The sequence below is a fragment of the Lepisma saccharinum genome, chromosome 18 (genome assembly GCF_977018435.1).
Source record: "Lepisma saccharinum chromosome 18, izLepSacc3.1, whole genome shotgun sequence".
Classification (NCBI taxonomy): Eukaryota; Metazoa; Arthropoda; class Insecta; order Zygentoma; family Lepismatidae; genus Lepisma; species Lepisma saccharinum.
Window position 1 is genome coordinate 40,312,170 of NC_139246.1, and position 18,318 is coordinate 40,330,487.

The window sequence follows — 18,318 nt, forward strand, 5'->3', positions numbered from 1 at the left end:
TGTACAAACTAGATTCACGAAAACAATGGTGTAAGTTAACACATACGCAAAACACATCACTTAAGATCGTGCTGATAACGTTCCACAATACTGGACCACCAATTATACTGTGACGTTCACTAGTCAATCATTTGCACGATTACATTTCGTTCATAAATATTTGAAACTAAAACGCGAAGGTGAAGGTACAACTTCTATGGGTCTATATATTAGTGAAATAACTGAGAAATATGCAGTTCACTATTACCTATATTTCCATTTTTTTTCAGACACACTACCACACAATGACTATTGATTCTCGTTGCTATAGCAACGTTAGAATTCCAAATATCTCGTTTATACAGCGTATAGCGCAATAAATAACATAAAACATAATTAACGTAGTACAAAGTAATTATTATACATTTTTTTTTGAACAGTTAATATAAAGTGATTTGTATAATATGAAATTAATAATTTCAATAAACATACAATTATATTGTGCGGATTCACAGGACCGTCACACTGTATAACTAGGGATTAATTACATTTGTATGTCTAGCCAACCTAGCCACCTAAGCAGCAGCAGCTTCCGCATTTGCAGGTGGAGGCTAAACGAAGAAAAATCACAGAAAGTCAGAAATATATACAGTACAAATTTTGTAACATAATACTTATAGAGAATGCAGACGGCTGTAAAAACCTTTGCTACATACCTAGTTTCCTTCCTTAATTGAAACGTGGTTTATTCTTCATTATACACGAGATCAACCACCCTGGGAGTCGAACCCAGGATCTTGTGTGGTAATCAGACTCTCTTTTAGAATGCCAATATGTTGGATATTTGGTCGATCAGTCGATCCTGATTCATTGTTTCCAGAGGAAGACAATCTGGCAGCTTCTCATTCGACATTTTACTCGCGATGTAGGAAAACGAGATCACAAACACTTCGTGATGCTATCTTCTCGCGTTTACAGAAGTTTACCACTGCTCGGACAACAAATCCTACTTCAAACTGACAGATATCAACTGTCCACAAAATCAACAGATGAACCGACCGGTTTGATGTTTATCCGAATTTTCAGAAAGTGGTGTTTCCCTCCTTGCAGGGCAGGTCATTAGCAGGAGGGTTGAGCGCATGTGAGAAGAACCCTTTTCTGAACCGTAAAATAATTAAAGCAGAAAGTTCTAGCCACCCGTAGCTAAATCTTCCTGTTTGTGTCGTCCTTTCGGCTCCCATGGAGCCAGTGCAGGACCAGATGAAGAGAAAGTGCAGGTTTTGGTGGGATCCTGGATTTGGTGTGCAGCAGGGAGGAGAAGTGCATTTTCAATAGGTCTGACTTCCATGACCGGGGCGAACCACAAAACCATTAACTGCATCCCTTCCCAATACATCTGTTTGTGTTCAACAAGCACGAAACAGGGAAATACGAAAGAAATGCCTTGCTTGGGTTCGTTAGGGTGACCAGATCCTTACCAGCAAAAAACAGTACACACACATACCAGGACAAACTTTCTTCAAAAAAGGAAAGACATAAAGGACAAAAGTTATAAAAATAATTATTCTTTTATTTGATGAACCCCCAAAGTATATGAGTGGCATAAAACAAAAATGAAAACTAAATTTGACATATTAAACAAACTACAATTGTGAGCAAAATTTTGTTGAGAACATGTCACTTATACTTGAAGTCTTTAAAACAATTCCAATAACTTCAAATTAACAAATATTTCATAATCAAATGTACCAATATTTAAGTATCATCCTTAATGGTTCTGTATTTTTGCTTCGAGTGAATAGCATGTAATAACTTTGTATTTTCCATAACCATATCATGGAATTCACTACAGGTACAACTGAAATTATATGTGTTTCAGAGTTTCAGTTTTCAATTGAGATTTCTCAGCAGTCCACATGTTATTCATTAATGAGAAAACTCTCTCAGTGGGTGCATTTGTGGCTGGAAGGCACAAACTGAACTCTACAATATCAAATACCTGATAAAAGGAAATGCATTTTTCCTGAAAATATTTGAATATCTCAACCCATCTTAAATCTACTCTCATTTGAGCAGTGTTCCATGCTTTCAGTTTTTCAACAGTAGCATACGCTCTTACATTTGAAATTTCATCAAAGAGATAAGAATCATTAAGTTGCTTTCCTGACCATTTGTTGAAAAATTGTACGCTATTTTGCACCCTGTCCCATTCGATCATCGAATCCAGTTTTACCCAATCCAACACAATCATTTCAGAAAAGGGAGAGGACCACTGCTTAATATATTCAATACAAGTTGAATAAAATGAACGCACATGTTCCTTAAAACTTGACATACAAACAAACCCATTTTCCTCCAGACTTTTCAGTTTCGACTGTACTATAAGAGGCACAAAAAGTCAGTTATATCTGTCAACTAATTTTTGTTTAAGTTCGGCAATCAATGTAGAACCTTCTATCATAGAAACATATTGACCCTCTAGAAAGTGAACAAAGTCATTAAAAAGTGCTGCATTAGAATGGATAAAATAAAGCCATATTTCAGATAGGGGGTCCTCAAAGAACATTTTAATGATTGTGGGACACTTGTCCTGTGATAGAAAGTATGATTTCAATGCTGGATAGAGTTTAAGTATGCGATCTACGCTGGCAACAAAGAGAGCCACCTAGTTTTGCTGTAAGAAAGAAGCTTTGAGAACTCTATCTCCACGAAGTCACAAAATTCACGTAAAGCATGTTCACGTACTGTATATATGTAAAAATATGAGTATATTTTGTGCACCACACTTTCTATGCAAATCGGTAAACAGTCCATCGCAGTTTGTACACAATTATTCACTATATGTGCAGAACAACCTACACCTACAATTGGTTTGTTTAAGCATTCCTGAATATACTGTAAATATTTTTTTTACCTTTTCTTGCTGCTCCTCCAAAGTTGCAGTTGGTGTTGTCAGCACATAATCCAACAACTTTAGTTTCAATGTTGTATTCATTTAATGTCTTCAGGATATACGAAGACACAATATCGGACGTTTCACCACACTGATCTTGAAAATCCAGAACTTGAACGTGCACTCCGCTCAAAGGAAGGAAGTAGCGCACCAACAATGGAAACAATTTCGTAGCTTTATGGTTCGACGAATCTGTGTAAACTGTAATGTAATTTACCTGATCCAACTCTTTCTGAAGCTCCCCAATTGCATAGGGGCTTATCACATTTGTCACGATCGCTTCACATTTTGTTCTTGCACAAGCATATTGTGGTTCGAAGCACTTCTTAACGAGTTTCGAACTACAGTCTGTAGAACGAAACGATTGATTATGTTGCACTGTATGAAATGCAAAACACGCTTCTGCTGCTGCCAATTTTTGTTCCTTAGGCCCAAAATTCTTGTTTCGAAAAAATGTAGAAAGAATAGCACTAGATGCAGCAGCAGCGTCGGCAGACTTGTGTTTTGCCGTTTGCAGATGTCGTGTTATTTCAGACCTTCCACTGTTTGCAATTGAAAACTCACCTGAACATTTTTCACAGTGAAATCACTATCGCTTTTGCCTCTCTTAAGAAATGGATAAAGAGATTTCAGTTCTGAATTAAATGCACATTTCCTCCTAGGAGGCATCTTCACCCGACAGTGTTGAAATACGAGACGTGTACTTCAGGAACGAGACTTCCACTCTACGCACCCCGCAACAACTGGACAGATCGGCGCCACCTGACCCTTTCGTTCGCAACTGCTACAAGCTGCTCTCTGCCGTGGTAACTACGCATTGTTCTAACCGGATGTCCATTCTCTCCAGCCCGACCACAACAGAAAAGTATGTACTGCATAAACTGTTGACATGGAAAAAACAAAAGAAAATATAAATAGAAAATAAATATTTGGACTTCGGAGACCGGATTAGAAATCAGGACATTTCGCAGGACATATGTGAAAGAAAGGACATATCTTAATTTTATACATGGCTTCGCATTCTGCAGGACAGCCCATCAAAAAAAAGGACTGTACTGCGAAAATCAGTACGGATGGTTACCCTAGGGTTCGTGCTACTGAAAATTGAAGAAGTGTTTCAAACTGCAAGCAAAATTTACTGAAAAATTATTTTGCAATATTAGTCATCAAAGTAAAATTTCTAGCAAATATAGAACAGTTTCCCGGGGCCACGTGGACGTTTGCCGGGGCCAGTGCCCCCCCCCTAACGACGTCCATGCTGGTAACTGCAAGAGAAGTACCAGTAAAGATAATCGCCACCAAATTTCCAGTTACGAGCTAACTGTACATTTGAAAACCGAAATTTTCACTAACTTCCAGTTACGTGCTAAACATGAACCTTAACTGAACATTGAAAAACCGGTCCTAAGTCCTTCTGGTTCTCTTAATGAACCCAAGAGTTGCAGCTGTGAAACAAACCGAAATATAAAAGCAATATTTCAGGTGGAATGTATAGCAACACATTAAATGCTGAAACCACCACCACTACTCGACACGATGATTAAAAGTTAATTTTGCGAGATAAACGCAATTTACATGCGTCTTTGCTCGAAATATATTTTAAAATGTTATTTGGCGTTAAGGCTTGAAATGCGCAATTTTTTAAATATAATTTTTATGCGCTGGTACGCACATCTCTCAGTTTCCCTTTGTTATGAAATCGCTGTACACAACAGGTCAGTTATTATTGTATACAGAGAAGACTGGATCTCTCGTCGACTTCATTCAAATCGTCCACATCAAACGCAGTGGAACTCAATATATCTGTTTAAATGTGCGACATAAAATAATAATGGGAAAATAGCATTCATATAAACCAGAGTTGAGTTGTTTTCTCTCTCTTTAAATCCACTTTATGCACAGGTAGGTTAATCGGGACTGGACTTAAAGTTTATAGTGGGATCCGAACTACTATGTACACCGCGGGGTTGTTTGCTCGCACTAGACAATCGTTGATTCGGCGTTGTCATCTCTGCGTGGAAGTTAATGGCAGACAGTTTGAACATCTTCTCTGATGTGGTTCCCTCGGCACCTCCACTCTGCACACAGTGAACATGTCGACACATACGCAACCTAGCGAACCACCACCACCATCTTTGTTTTTCTACGTAATGGTGATGTCCATATGGATATTCGCTTTCTTCTTAGTTGTCAGTCTCCACATATCACTTTCCGTGGATAACACATCTCGCTAAACCCTTCCCTACCCCACTACTTCAACAATTAAGGGGGGAACCCCCGAATATAACCAAACCTCCACCCGTATACATTCGAGGGTATACGCTGTGTCCCAGTGCCTTTGTAAATAAACGGGACGTCAAATTCTCGAATTACGGTTCCCCCGTTAATCGTTGTTCTACATCTTTATTGGTAAATTTAAAAATACAGAATAATATAAATGGAATATATGGTATGCACCAACAGATCCATTCGCTTCCATCAACTTCACACATCTGCCATATGCTTTTTGGAATAGAGCATGCCGCATTTCTTTGTGGAACGCCCTTCGCCGCGGTCATAGGGTTGGCCGTTATGCCACTATTTCCTTGTAAACATAATTTTCACACTTTTTCCCATCTTCAATACCTCCGTCACATGAACTTTTGTGTTTATTTTTACTTGTAGAATCACCTCCTAAGCGTTGGAAACGAACTTTAGTAACACCCTGTATATTGACACTATATGTTTGAAAAATCGTGAGAAGAAAAATTTTCAATTTTACCGATATATATATATATATATATGAATCTCTTGCTTCATTTGCTTCCAGTTTCTGTTTAATTTACGTCGCTTTTTAGAAATGATTACCATGAATGGTGAACTGATGAAATACTGTTGAATATGTACCACGTTACGTAGCTACAGTCAACACCAAAGGTAATGGTAGAAAAATTCTCCATCCCTATGTTCATTCTTTTCTATTCTGCATTCTGTGTTTTAAGGAATGGAAACCCGGTATCTCGAAACCCCAATATCCACCTAATTTTGGAGGTTGGGAGGGGGGGGGGGAGGTGGCAAACCCTGAGACTGTTATTTGGGGTCGAATTTGTTTTACAAAATGCACGGCCATGAAAATAGGCGGCTGGGCACAATTGTGCTGGTGCTACATGTGGGAAAAGCAAAGCGAGAGCGGGACAAAAGTCGCTGGCTCCCGCGCACTGTGTGGCAACGTCAACCGGGCTGCGTTGCCTAGTTCGAGCGTCAGACCGACCTCTCTCAGGGGCACTTTTGTGTCACCCCTGACCTTTCGAGCAAATACTCAGTTTGTATCACATGGATTACAAAGACGAACTCCACAACGAGATCTTTCATTCTCTAAAACCTCCGAACACAAGGGGTTGTGACCCGACGTGGCAACAGCGCGAACTTCTGCCACCCGCCTAATTTCATGGCCGTGCGTTTAGTACGTGCTTACACCCCTCCTGGAAACCCAGTAGGGGGTTGGGGGTCGTGATACTTGGGATTTCACTTTGGTAAGTTGCATTTCAGGACCATATGCCTTGGTTATTTATGGTTCCCAGGCTTCAAATCAATTTTATAACATGTAGTAAAAAGCCGAAATCTGTCAGTTAAAAAAGTCTACGTAATGCGGTGGAATACACTCGATTACAAAACCTGGAGCCCTAAATCCATCACCTGTGTGCCTTGAGGAAAATCCAAAAATAGACATGGGATATCTTTACTATTTTAACAGCACATTAACACAATGTTGTCATAAAACAGAAATGTTTACACACACATCTCTCAATTTCTGAAGGTACACATGTTCAGTCCCCATTATGTTTAGTTACTCATTTCTTATGTGTATTAATTTATTTTAATAATTTAAATTTTATTTTTGCGCTCTCGTTCTTTCCATTTTCGATTAGTGTGGCGTTATATACGGCGTTAATTTAAGAAGAATTCTAAAATTGTACATGAAGTACAGAATTCCTGCATATGTTTTGCACTTAGTTTGAAACGAAGTAATCATATGCTGCCTTGCTTAAATTAGCTTAATTGGCGGAATATAGCACGTCGCAGAAAACTACACCTGGACTGCACCATATTTAAAATCTGTAAACAGAAGCACAGACATCCTTACACGACAGACTCGACATACACAACAGCACGACTCTGCACTCGATGAAAATTCACCTGGATAGATTTTCACACAACATATTCCTGTCATATTTCAAACCTGCTGCTGCGTATTCTTGGATAGCGTTGCCACCAGATGCTACCTCGTGTGCGACATATAAAAGCTTTTAAGGAGGTTCTAAAGCCATACTAAAGCATAGACCCAAATTCATTTGGATAACGATACAACTAATATAGATTCAGTAAGGAAGAAATTTTCCGATATAAAAGGTTGTTTTATTCACTACGACCTGGAATCCTTATAATTTTGTTACGGTTAAAAGTCTATAATTATATACTTATAAGTAGAGAGACAAATTTATGGTAAATAAACTGAGGGGAGCGGTAAATAAAATGTTACATCAGCGGTATATACCAGCGGTAGAAAAAAAATGGCACACACGTTTTCATCATGAGAGGAAACAACATACAAAAGAGCTATAAATTGATAAACTACTTCATTTTTATATACTGTACACATACACAAGTACTTAGCTGTCCAACCAAAAAGAAAACATCAACACAAAATCACTTCATTTCTAAATTGCATATCTCAAGTGATTTATTCATTGTATGTATTTAAAGGATATCTTTGCTGTTTCAAAATCACATGATGATAAACAAAATTCATTCATGACTCAACACAAATGACACCATTGTTTCCCTTGATGTGCGGGAACAGACTAATCTTATCGCTGCTACAGCTAGCAAGTTCAATGAAACTGGAAGTTGAGTTGACATTCGGGGGAAGAAAGGAATGCAGCTTGACAGGGAGCGAAGTTTTCGAACTGAGATTATGTGCATGGGAAATCCCAATTTGCAGCGTCTTCCTGATGTGATCTAAGATAAAACGTTCTTCAGCTGCAAGTGGTAGGAACCTTTAGGCAAACGTTTCGTTACAAATAGACAGTTTGCGCGCACAACCTCGATTGCCGTTTTTGCGTGTTTTCTACTTAATTTGATGATATTTCACTGTTATTTCGCGAAAAAGCGTTCATTTCGTGGAAACGCACACATTTCGCATTACTTCGCGAATAAAACTCATGCATATTTCTTCATTGGGGGTGTAGTTACGTGCAGAATGTTCAAAATTGCATCTTTTTTTTCACATTTCGCATATCGCGAAAATTCAATGTCCCTACTTATAAGTAAATAACAGAAAATATAAGGTCTCGTCATGTTCAAACTGCTGCCTACAGATGGCGCTGAAGTGGTAGTTTGGTCAATACCGGCATTTTGTTCCTTTTATGACTAGTAAGGAAGATTTCGTTGTTTCACAACGAATTCAGACTGTAGCCGCAAGCATCTGAAATACTATGTGATAAAATAAACATTTCGTACCTTCAAAAAGTAGTGGTTATGTTAATGATTTTTGAAGTGGCGTTTCGTCGCAATGTACTCCGTGGTGTTGATTTTAGCAAACACTGTTGCCGTGATTTCGCTCAGCTTTTTCTTGATCACTGCGAGTACTTGATTGGATAGGGACGTGTAAGCACTTGAACAAGAAAGATGGTGTGGTCCAGTATGTCGACCTTCGTGGCGGAGTGGTTAGCACAGCGCGCTACGACGCCAAAGTTTCCTGGTTCGGGTCCCGGGTAAGGCATGGATATTGTGTGTAAAAATTGATAAAGAGTAAAAGTTGAGAAAGTGTGAATGACGCGGATACCACCGCGTAGGGATATTCCTTATAAAAAAGTGACTATGGTACTTGCCCGGGTCTCCGGTTCGAATCTCCACTACAACAATTTTTTTAAACGATAAAATACAAATTAATGTAAGTCAAGTCTGTGAAATATTTATTGCAAATTTAATGACAAATAATTTTATTTTTTAATTCAAATTGCAAATAATTTTGAAACTGCGGAATACCAAATTACTTTAATAAAGTTGAAGCCATGAAATGAGACGTAAATAAAATATACGCTAAGTGTAGTCGTTTATTTGAATCTAGTGTTTGCTTTTAATTGATATCACTATATTATTTGCTTATATTAGGCTATAGCTATGCTATTAAATCTTGCCTCTAAATCCATAGATAGACGTAAAGTTTAATGTTGGAATTGTTAGCAACCTCGTGGCAAGCTCTCATTTCATAAAGTCATGTCTCTTGCAGTTTGCCGTTTATATTCTTTCTATTGAAATGGCAAATAATTTATGTTGTTTTACACCTTGAAAAATTGTATAATGTTAGGCGTTGTGTACATTCCTAGTGAGAGAAGAATATATCGATATCGACCTTGCATCACTACATTTATCAGTCCCTAACTACGAACAAACATTCCTTGAAAATTGAAAGAACGTCATCAATCCCCCCCCCCTATTTAATAATATTATTTTCTGCAGAAGTCAAAGTGGGCAATAAAATGCTGTGGAAATATGACTTTATAGTCAAGTCTGTATGATAAGTTGACAACATGCTAAATGGTCCCGGGTTCGCTTCTCAACAAAGGTAGTCTTTTTACAGTGCAGTGCGAAATAGTGTATGCCTAGAATGGAATTAATTACACATTTCGAAATGACCGCTATTTTTAATAAAAAATAATGTTTTTTACAGTAACTACTTGATATTAAATCTCTACAAAATGTGGAAAGGCATGTGGACTAGCCATAAATGAAAGAAAAACAGTTGATATGAGCATATTGTTGTGTATGGAATTGATTCAACTATAATTCTTACTTTTTGTGGAAACCTAAATCTGAAAATCCTTAACAACCACGTCATAATAATTTTTGTTTTTAAATTTCTGACTATGGATAAGAATATCGAAAACTAATGTTCTTAGGACCGACCACCTTTACCACATCGTTTTTCGGCCAATCAGTATCGTCCCGATTTACATTTGTAGTATGCATACGTTGTGTAAAAGTATAAACGTCTGTTTCATTCTTATTCTAGGATTCCAGAACAATGTGTCTTTAGATACAGATTAAATTAAACATATTAATAGGTGACAATGCAAACTTATGTAAACAAACTCGAAATCATATTTATGTAATTTACATTCCCGCTGAAAGAGGTATTGTCTAACAGCTCCATATTTGATCCCCAAGTGTAAAATTATTTTGTGAGGAAGAAAAAATGTAAGACGTTTCTAGAAATTAGCGGATCATATTATGGATTGAAAAAGTATGTCGTATGCATTTCCCACATTCCATGTATTCGAGAATATGCATAGTTACACAAAAAACAAAAGTTACACTGTCAAAATGCGGATTCGAACACACACATGTTGGAGCTTCATCGGTAACTACAAAATTAAAAAAGAAAAACTTCTTTGACCGGGCTCGAACACGCATCTTTCAGAAGATGATGCCGTGACACGGAGCACTTACTCACAGCTCCTACTGGTAGCTCCGTGAGAATTTACTACGAGTATAGTGTAAGTTGTTTCGATTGCTTCATCACGAGCGACATGTATCTCTTCTTGCTCAAGTTCTTTCAGATGTAGTTATTTTTTCAGACGGCTATAATTTTTAACCTCCTGCAATCTTTCTGCAATACATTATTGGGAAGCAACTCTTGAGAAAAAAAATCTTAGTTTCAAAAACTTGGGGTGGTACTGGTGTGTTCAGCCACACACATGACCGTAAAATTTTTAATATTTGTAGTTTTTCTTTCAACGCCACCATCAACCAAACATAAACTTTCTAGACAAATAGTACCTACCTTTAACTCATGTGTAGATCTGGCAACATTGCACTCGGTTGCCATGACAGACGGTGCTGCCATCTGTTATCAAAAAGTGACTGCAAAATTGCCTTTAGTTCCCCCTTAAAGGGCAGCAACGAAAGTACTTCTCAATGCAAATTGACAAGCCTCAATACATATGATTAGATTCAGATTGCTTACGTTGAAATTGAAACTAAATAAATGAGCAGACTTGAACCCGAAACTAATATTTTGATGTGTCAGTGAGTAAAATTTTCTTTATCTTTTTATAGTGTTAGTTACTGAAATATTTAGTAGGGATAAATGTAATGGAATACTTATGTTATAGTAGTATTGTATTTTTGTTTGTTTAATTGTAAAGATTTTGCGGTTTAAGTGATAGAGAAGCCACAGGCTGAACTTCGCCCATGAGTAAAGAATTTCTAATTCTAATATATGGAGCGGAAATTTGTTGAATTTTATTTCTGCAGTATATGGAGCTTTATTTCGAAGAGTAAGTATGTGATTCTCCACCCCAGGCTTCCGCAATGAAGTCTGCAAATGCGAAGAAACCAAGAACGGTGCCTTCACATCCCAGGACTTCGGAGATGGTTAACGACGCTATCAAGAATTTGAAGGAGCCCGGTGGCTCATCCCCGCATGCCATAAAGAAGTACATCTCTCGGAACTACAAAGTCGATGCCGGGAAGCTCTCTCCTTACATCAAGAGGTACCTCAGGAGCGGCGTGCAATCTGGATCATTGGTGCAAACCACGGGTAAAGGCGCTACTGGATCTTTCAAGCTCGGGACTTTGACTTCAAGGAAGAAACCAAAACGTGGAGAGGCTTTGAAGGCGAAAAGATCCGCACCCAAAGAAAAGCCGGCAAAGGAAACGGCCAAGGGCTCGAGGAAGAAGTGGGGAAAGAGGAGAAGTGGAGCCAAGCTGAAGAAGCCTCCCTGGAAGGAGAAGGCTTCCCGGAAAACGAAGGCTCCCGGCGAAGGAAGGCGAAGACAGCAGCGCCCTCCAGAAAGTGACGTAGGTGAGAACGCAGAAGATCTCGAAGAACAACCTGATATCGTAAGCAATTCAGGGGCTGGTGTGAAGGCGGAGCCTGTTACGGACGATGCAAGTTCTGACATGCTCTCAACGACGGATATAAGCTATGAAGAAGTAAGTTCTAGTGACCTATTTACGATTTTATTTCGTTCTAATTAGGGTTTTGGTTTATGTTTATCCTTGGATTATACAAATATAAATATTATTCAAATCTTTGGAAATATGTTTCGGAAAATAGGGATGGTACGAGACGGGCTTTTAAAGATCGAAACGCGGACGAGACTAAACGCACGGCCATGAAAATAGGCGGCTGGGCAGAATAGCGCTGGTGTCACGTATGGGAAAAGCAAAGCGAGTGCGGGACAAAAGCCACTGGTTCCCGCGCGCTGTGTGGCAACGTCAACCGGGCTGCGTTGCCTAACGGACCTCGCGCACTGAGACGCGGGGAAACACGGAAAGATCCGACAACAGAACTTCTGTCGTCTGCTTGTATTGAAATCAAATGTTGTAACGCTTAATACAGGGAAACGTGCGGAACGGAAGGAAAGAATTTCCGGCTAGAAGTCTGCAGGTTATCTTGAGGGTTATGGCCCACTGAGACGCCGGACGCGAAACTGTTTCGTTCTGTTGCCGCGCTTCCGGTGTCTCAGTGAGCGTCAAGCTTAATCGAGCGTCAGAGCGATCTTTCGCCGGGGCATACAGTTGTCATCCCTGACCTTTCGAGTTTGTATCACATGGATTACATAGCCCAACTCTACGAGATCTTTCATTCTCTTAAATCCCCGAACACACTGGGTTATGATCCGACGTGGCAACAGCGCGAACTTCTGTCAACCACCCAATTTCATGGCCGTGCGTTTAAAGGGTACCCTACCACTACACGAAGCCTCGCCCCAAAATTCATTTCCCAACCCGAGTTAGTTTATAGCAATTCCAAGGTCAGTCAATCAATTGAAATTCAATTTTCAGAAGGCTTATAGCGTCTTCGACAGGCGTCAAACAAACATGTGAGAAAACTTGTTTGCCTCCATACGATAGTGAATTTTGTGCTTCTGCAAGCTGTAGACCCACGCTTTGTTTATAGTACACAGTGTGTATCGTAAGTGATAGCACAAACTTAAAAGGCGAAAAGTACACGATAGTATAAGGAAAAGAGTCTCGGTAAACATGATGACGCAAACGAACCTTTTGCGAGATAATTGCGAATGTATGGTTGCCATCCTCCACTGACTTGATTGCTTGTACACATCATACGCTTGTCTTCTTACGCACTCCGAGGTTTCGTTGTTTAAAATTGAACACTGCCCAACATGAAAAGTACAATAGTCCTTGGTAATAAAAGCAACGGTAATGTTGGGTATGACTATGGCACCTCGCCCGTGCAAAGCATACTATGTGTACAAACAATTAAGCCAGTTGCGGATCATAACCACACATTTGCAATTATCTCTAAAACTGTTAATTTGCGACCCCATGTTTATCGACACCTTTTTGCTTCTACTATCGTGTACTTTTTGCAGTTTCAGTTTGTGCTATCAACTTATGATACACCCTGTATATTTCGAGAAAATGATGTGACCGAGAACAAGACGCAATTTGCAGCTCGAGACAAAGTCTCGTGCCAATACCATCCCTATCAAACAAATTTAGGAAATGTAGGTTATAGCCATTTATTTTTTGAGGGAGGGGGTGTACTTTTTTTTTAAGTGAACGTTTTGTACTATTTGTCTACGGTGAAATAACATTTTTAGGTATTTTCGCGGGATTAAATCCCCATAACTCCCTCTAAATATATCAATAAAATCTAATCTTCCAACTCTTCTGAATCCAGGAGTTAGGCCTGAAGTTGGAACCTACGTCAGGAAAGCTCTACGCCGTCAAGTGTGACGTCACGAAGGAAGCAGAAATTCTAGAATTATTCGACTGGATCAAGAAGAAGCTAGGAGGAGTGGACGTCCTAGTCAACAACGCTGGCATTGCTAGGAACGGCTGTCTCTCAGGTAAGGACAAGAGGTTTTGAGTTTCAACCCCTGACTAATTTTGGTATAGTATTATTAGTAATAAAGCATGAAAAACTAAATATACAGAGTGTCCCACAAAGGGGTTTACACTATTTGAATGTTAATAACAGAGAAAGTATTACAAATAACCTGATGGAACATGTTGTATCTTGATCTGTCATGATTAGTGCTTGTTGCCATTCATTTGTTTTTCTTCAATTTCAGTTCAGTTGCCAGTAGTGACAAGTAATTGACAAGATGGCTGGGAACCTTTCCGTTGAGCAACGGAAGTGGATTTTTAAAGTGTTTTTGGAAATGTGAGAACATGAAAGAAGTGCAGAGACGATGGCTGGCAGAATTTGACGTACCTATGGACTTCTGGGGGGGGATCTTGTGAAAGTTTGTACCACTGCTTCCATCCCTCTTTGGTCCGATACTGATTTCTTCCTGCCACACCGTCCCAGATCACACACAGTTCCTTCCCTCTCAAACTTGTCGCGTAATTTCGAAATTGTTACACGTGACGGTGGCGCAGTATCAAATTCTGCCCGCCATCGTCTCTGCGCTTCTTTCATGTTCTCACATTTCCAAAAACACTTTAAAATCCACTTCCGTTGCTCAACGGAAAGATTCCCAACCATCTTGTCAATTACTTGTCACTACTGGCAACTGAACTGAAATTGAAGAAAAACAAATGAATGGCAACAAGCAATAATCATGACAGATCCAGATACAACAAGCTCCATCAGGTTATCTCTAATACTTTCTCTGTTATTAACATTCAAATAGTGTAAACCCCTTTGTGCGACTCTCTATATTTAATAGCCAATTTCTCCATTCCTTGCCTCCATATGGAGAACTGCTGTGTATACTATACAGCGGACTGCATTCCGTTATCGTGGAAACATCCTTAAACTCTGAAGTGCTAAGAAGTAGCTTGTAGTCGACCATCCCCCATACAAAGTAGCTGGAGAATTAATTTCACTTTACCCTGCCAGCAGTGCTCGACGTGGTTGGGTGTGGGGTAGGAGACGTGGGTGGATGCTGTCTTCGTAGTTCAGAAAAAAAAATCATAAAACACCTTCCGGTCTAGGATAATATACTTAAGACTGATTCCATGTCAAATCACCCAGACCTTGACACCCACCGATTCAGATTTTAATGAAACTTGGTGTATTTGTTAATACTTTAAGCGATCCCTAGGCCGATCTCCCGACTGCCAGTCTCCCTCCCACAATCCTACCTAGAGGTGTGGAGGTCTTCAACCGGTAATGGGGTGACTTGGGGTCAGCACGTTGAACCCTCAGCCGTTATAGGAGACATCCGAGACCGGGTTACGCTACTCACTCGTAGCTCCATAATTTTCTCACGATGGGGGGTTGCCTAGGCCCTTCAAGGGCTGTCCATCCACGGGGTTTTTATTATGGTTACAAGCGATCCCAAGATAAAACTTACACCGGGGATTGCATTTAATTGTATTACATACATTATTCCCCTCAAAATTGAACATACATTTTCTTACATATTTAAGGTCAAAGGTCTCATCGTGTGACATTGAAATTATAATGTCAATATTTTCATATAAAAATACTTTTTTGGGAAAACAATCCTCCCTTAGCTTCAAAACAAGCCCAAGATGAAAGTTATATCATAATTAGAAGCACAGTTACGAGTTACTTTACGAGTACTTGACTAGTACTTGACCTTCTAAGAATACATTTTACCTTTTTTATAATGTTGGCAACGCTGCTGTATAAATACCGTGAAGGGTACAATTTTACAATTGTAAGTTACTTCATCCCATCCCATCAAATTTCATGAAAATCTAAAATGCTCGGGTTGAAAAGTTGGCATGGAAACTTGTTAAAAAAAAAAAGAAAAAAAAGAGATTTACTAAGGAGTGCAAATACCACTACTTTTATTTCATAGCCTTTCAGAAGATCTTATAGGCTACAATGTTTTTTTTATTATTTTAATTTTTTTAATTTTTTAAATGGCATGATAAGTGCAGTGCCTTGTAGTGATAATGCAAATTTAGTAACGTGAGACATTAACACAAAAAATATATTATATGCATTACAAGATTTGTTTGACTCGGAGTGCAAAAGAATCTTGGTGATAACTTTTTTTTATGGAATGTACATATATTTATGAACTTCAGGAAAACGTTTAAAGTGATATGTTGATTTGATTTTTGAGATATATTTATTTATCTGTTAACAAGTACAGGCTCCCAGCGTGGCCTTGGCAATGACCAATCCACTCAAAATTCTGAAACTTTGGCTTCCTGTATCTCGGTAACTGTAAGGTCTACAGAAGAGAAGTGTTGCGTCTTTTCATACCTTAATAGTATTATCAAATACACCAAATTTCATTAAAATCTGAATCTGTGGGACCCATTACGAAATTTTGCTTGGTGACTTGGTGTGGAATGAATCATAAGCAGCCTCCAACCTACTGCATTGTCTCCCAATTTGATCAATACGATTTTCTTTAGTTTTTCCGAATCCCGTTTCGCCTAATGCCCTGTCCCATCTACCTCTGGAGCAAGGCTGCGCGCAGCGGCAGAGAAGGGGGAAATCTAGTGGGCAGAGCGAAGCAGTGCACGCTGCTGGGAAGGCTGGTAACTGCCTTCGCTCCCCCCTCCATGCAATCCCGTTCGTCTCACGTGTTCATTGGTGGAGCCGTCTCGCGTCACTAGTCGCAGAAACTTGTTTCCGTTCGCCTGCTCCAGAGGTAGTTGGGACAGAGTGTAGAGGCAAAATTTTCGGCAGGAAGGGAATTTCCGTTTCTCCGAATAAGTTGCAGAGAGGGGATTTTTTTCTCAGCTAGGAAATGTCAGGTGCTGAGGTGAAAAATAATTTCAACAAGGCCAGAAACTCATTGTGTATTTGAATTGGCTGAAGAAAATGAATGTTAACTAGGTTTGGACTATTTCAATGCATATTCTCCAATGTTGCACTTTAGCCTGGAACATCTGAAGTTTTCCAGCGAAGGGAAAATCCTATCTTCAAAATGTGTGGCGAAAAGGGTATTTATTACCTTTCCGCCGAAAAGTTAACTTAGGTGAGAAATCGCATATAATGCGCTGCTAGATGATGAGCATCACCCCACTTATCCCCGAACGCAACCAAGCATCCCCCAGCTAGGAATTTCCACTTCCGATACTACTTACAAGTGATGGAGAAAGGGTCATGACACATTTCAAATGTTTGCTAATCACTTCATAGGCCTCGAACGGAATATTTTTCAACCCACACATTTTCTTCACGAGCTCACCCTGCAGAGATAACTTGGTGGCAAATGACATCGGGAAGACGACAATAAAACGAAATTTGGAAGATATATTTTTCTTCATTCATCCGACATGTTGCAACATTCTGCACTGTTCAATACAATACAGTAAAATCTGTATTAATATATAGGGTGTCTCTCTAACTTTGTAATAGGGTAATATTTTAAATAAAGGGACAAGTCGCTAGAATCTTCTGTGTCACAAAGAACGTATTTAGATGAGTGGTATCCAGAACCCCCGAAATAGTTGCTATGCATTAAATCTAAAACAACAAACGTATAGCTATTTCTTTACAATTTCTTGTGAATAAGTTTTGAGTTACGCAACTCAATGCATAAATAACGATAATGATAATAGAATGTTATTATTTTATTATATTATGCATAAAGTTGCCAGCGACTCGCTTTCTTGCGTTTGAAACAGCAATTGTTTCCTATTGTTCTGTCAATTTTGTTATTGATCTCTGTCCTACAACAATGATTTTTGTACACATTTCCTGGTCTTAATTAGAAATGACAATAATTAGTAGACCTCTTCTTTATATTAAAATTATTATTATTAATGCACGTCTGGATACGTGTCTGGTCGTCACTTAAACCTATACATATAGCGAGTTTGGAATATTTATCGTTACACTCGAGGTATTTATTTGGGATACAGTATGCGTATCTGACTAACATGCGAGAGACCCGGGTTCGATCCCTGGCGGGAGAGAACCGGGATTTTTTCACCCGTTCAAGCGGCTCTGGTGCCACCTGGCGTCGTATAAAGTGGGTACCTTGGGGGTAAAGGCGGCCAGGGGCGTGGTGCTGATCATATCACCCCCCCTTTGGCCGTGATCAAGAAAGTGTGGTGCCCTAACCCTACACCCCTACCTATACGGCTTCATGACGTGGTGCATAGCACAGGGGAGCTTTTACAGTAGGCGTATACCCAATTACTGTATTCAATATTGTAATTACACACGGAATTTATGTAAGAAGTATGAAATTCCAATTCAAAATTTATATTTAATAGCAATAATGATAGAGAATAGAGAATTTAATTACTATGTTATAGAAAAATAATAAACATAGGGTAATACAATCAGATTGAAACTCGAGAGCAAGACGTTACCAAAATAGTTCATTTAAATTTACAAACAAGAGTTACTGTTACATCTAAACAGGTCTACGCTGGAGTAGTTTCAAATCTACGTTGAATAACTCTTACATTCTCCTCAGACA

General features: G+C 39.1%; 1 protein-coding gene across 1 annotated transcript in view; it reads left to right on the plus strand.

The window, feature by feature from the left end:
* Nucleotides 1-18,318, plus strand: part of LOC146002017 (uncharacterized) — a 72,710-nt gene that overhangs the window by 37,834 nt on the left and 16,558 nt on the right. The window contains exons 2-3 of the mRNA XM_083139725.1: nt 11,279-11,911; nt 13,629-13,797. Coding sequence (XP_082995851.1) covers nt 11,279-11,911; nt 13,629-13,797 — 802 coding nt within the window. The remainder of the gene's footprint in view (nt 1-11,278; nt 11,912-13,628; nt 13,798-18,318) is intronic.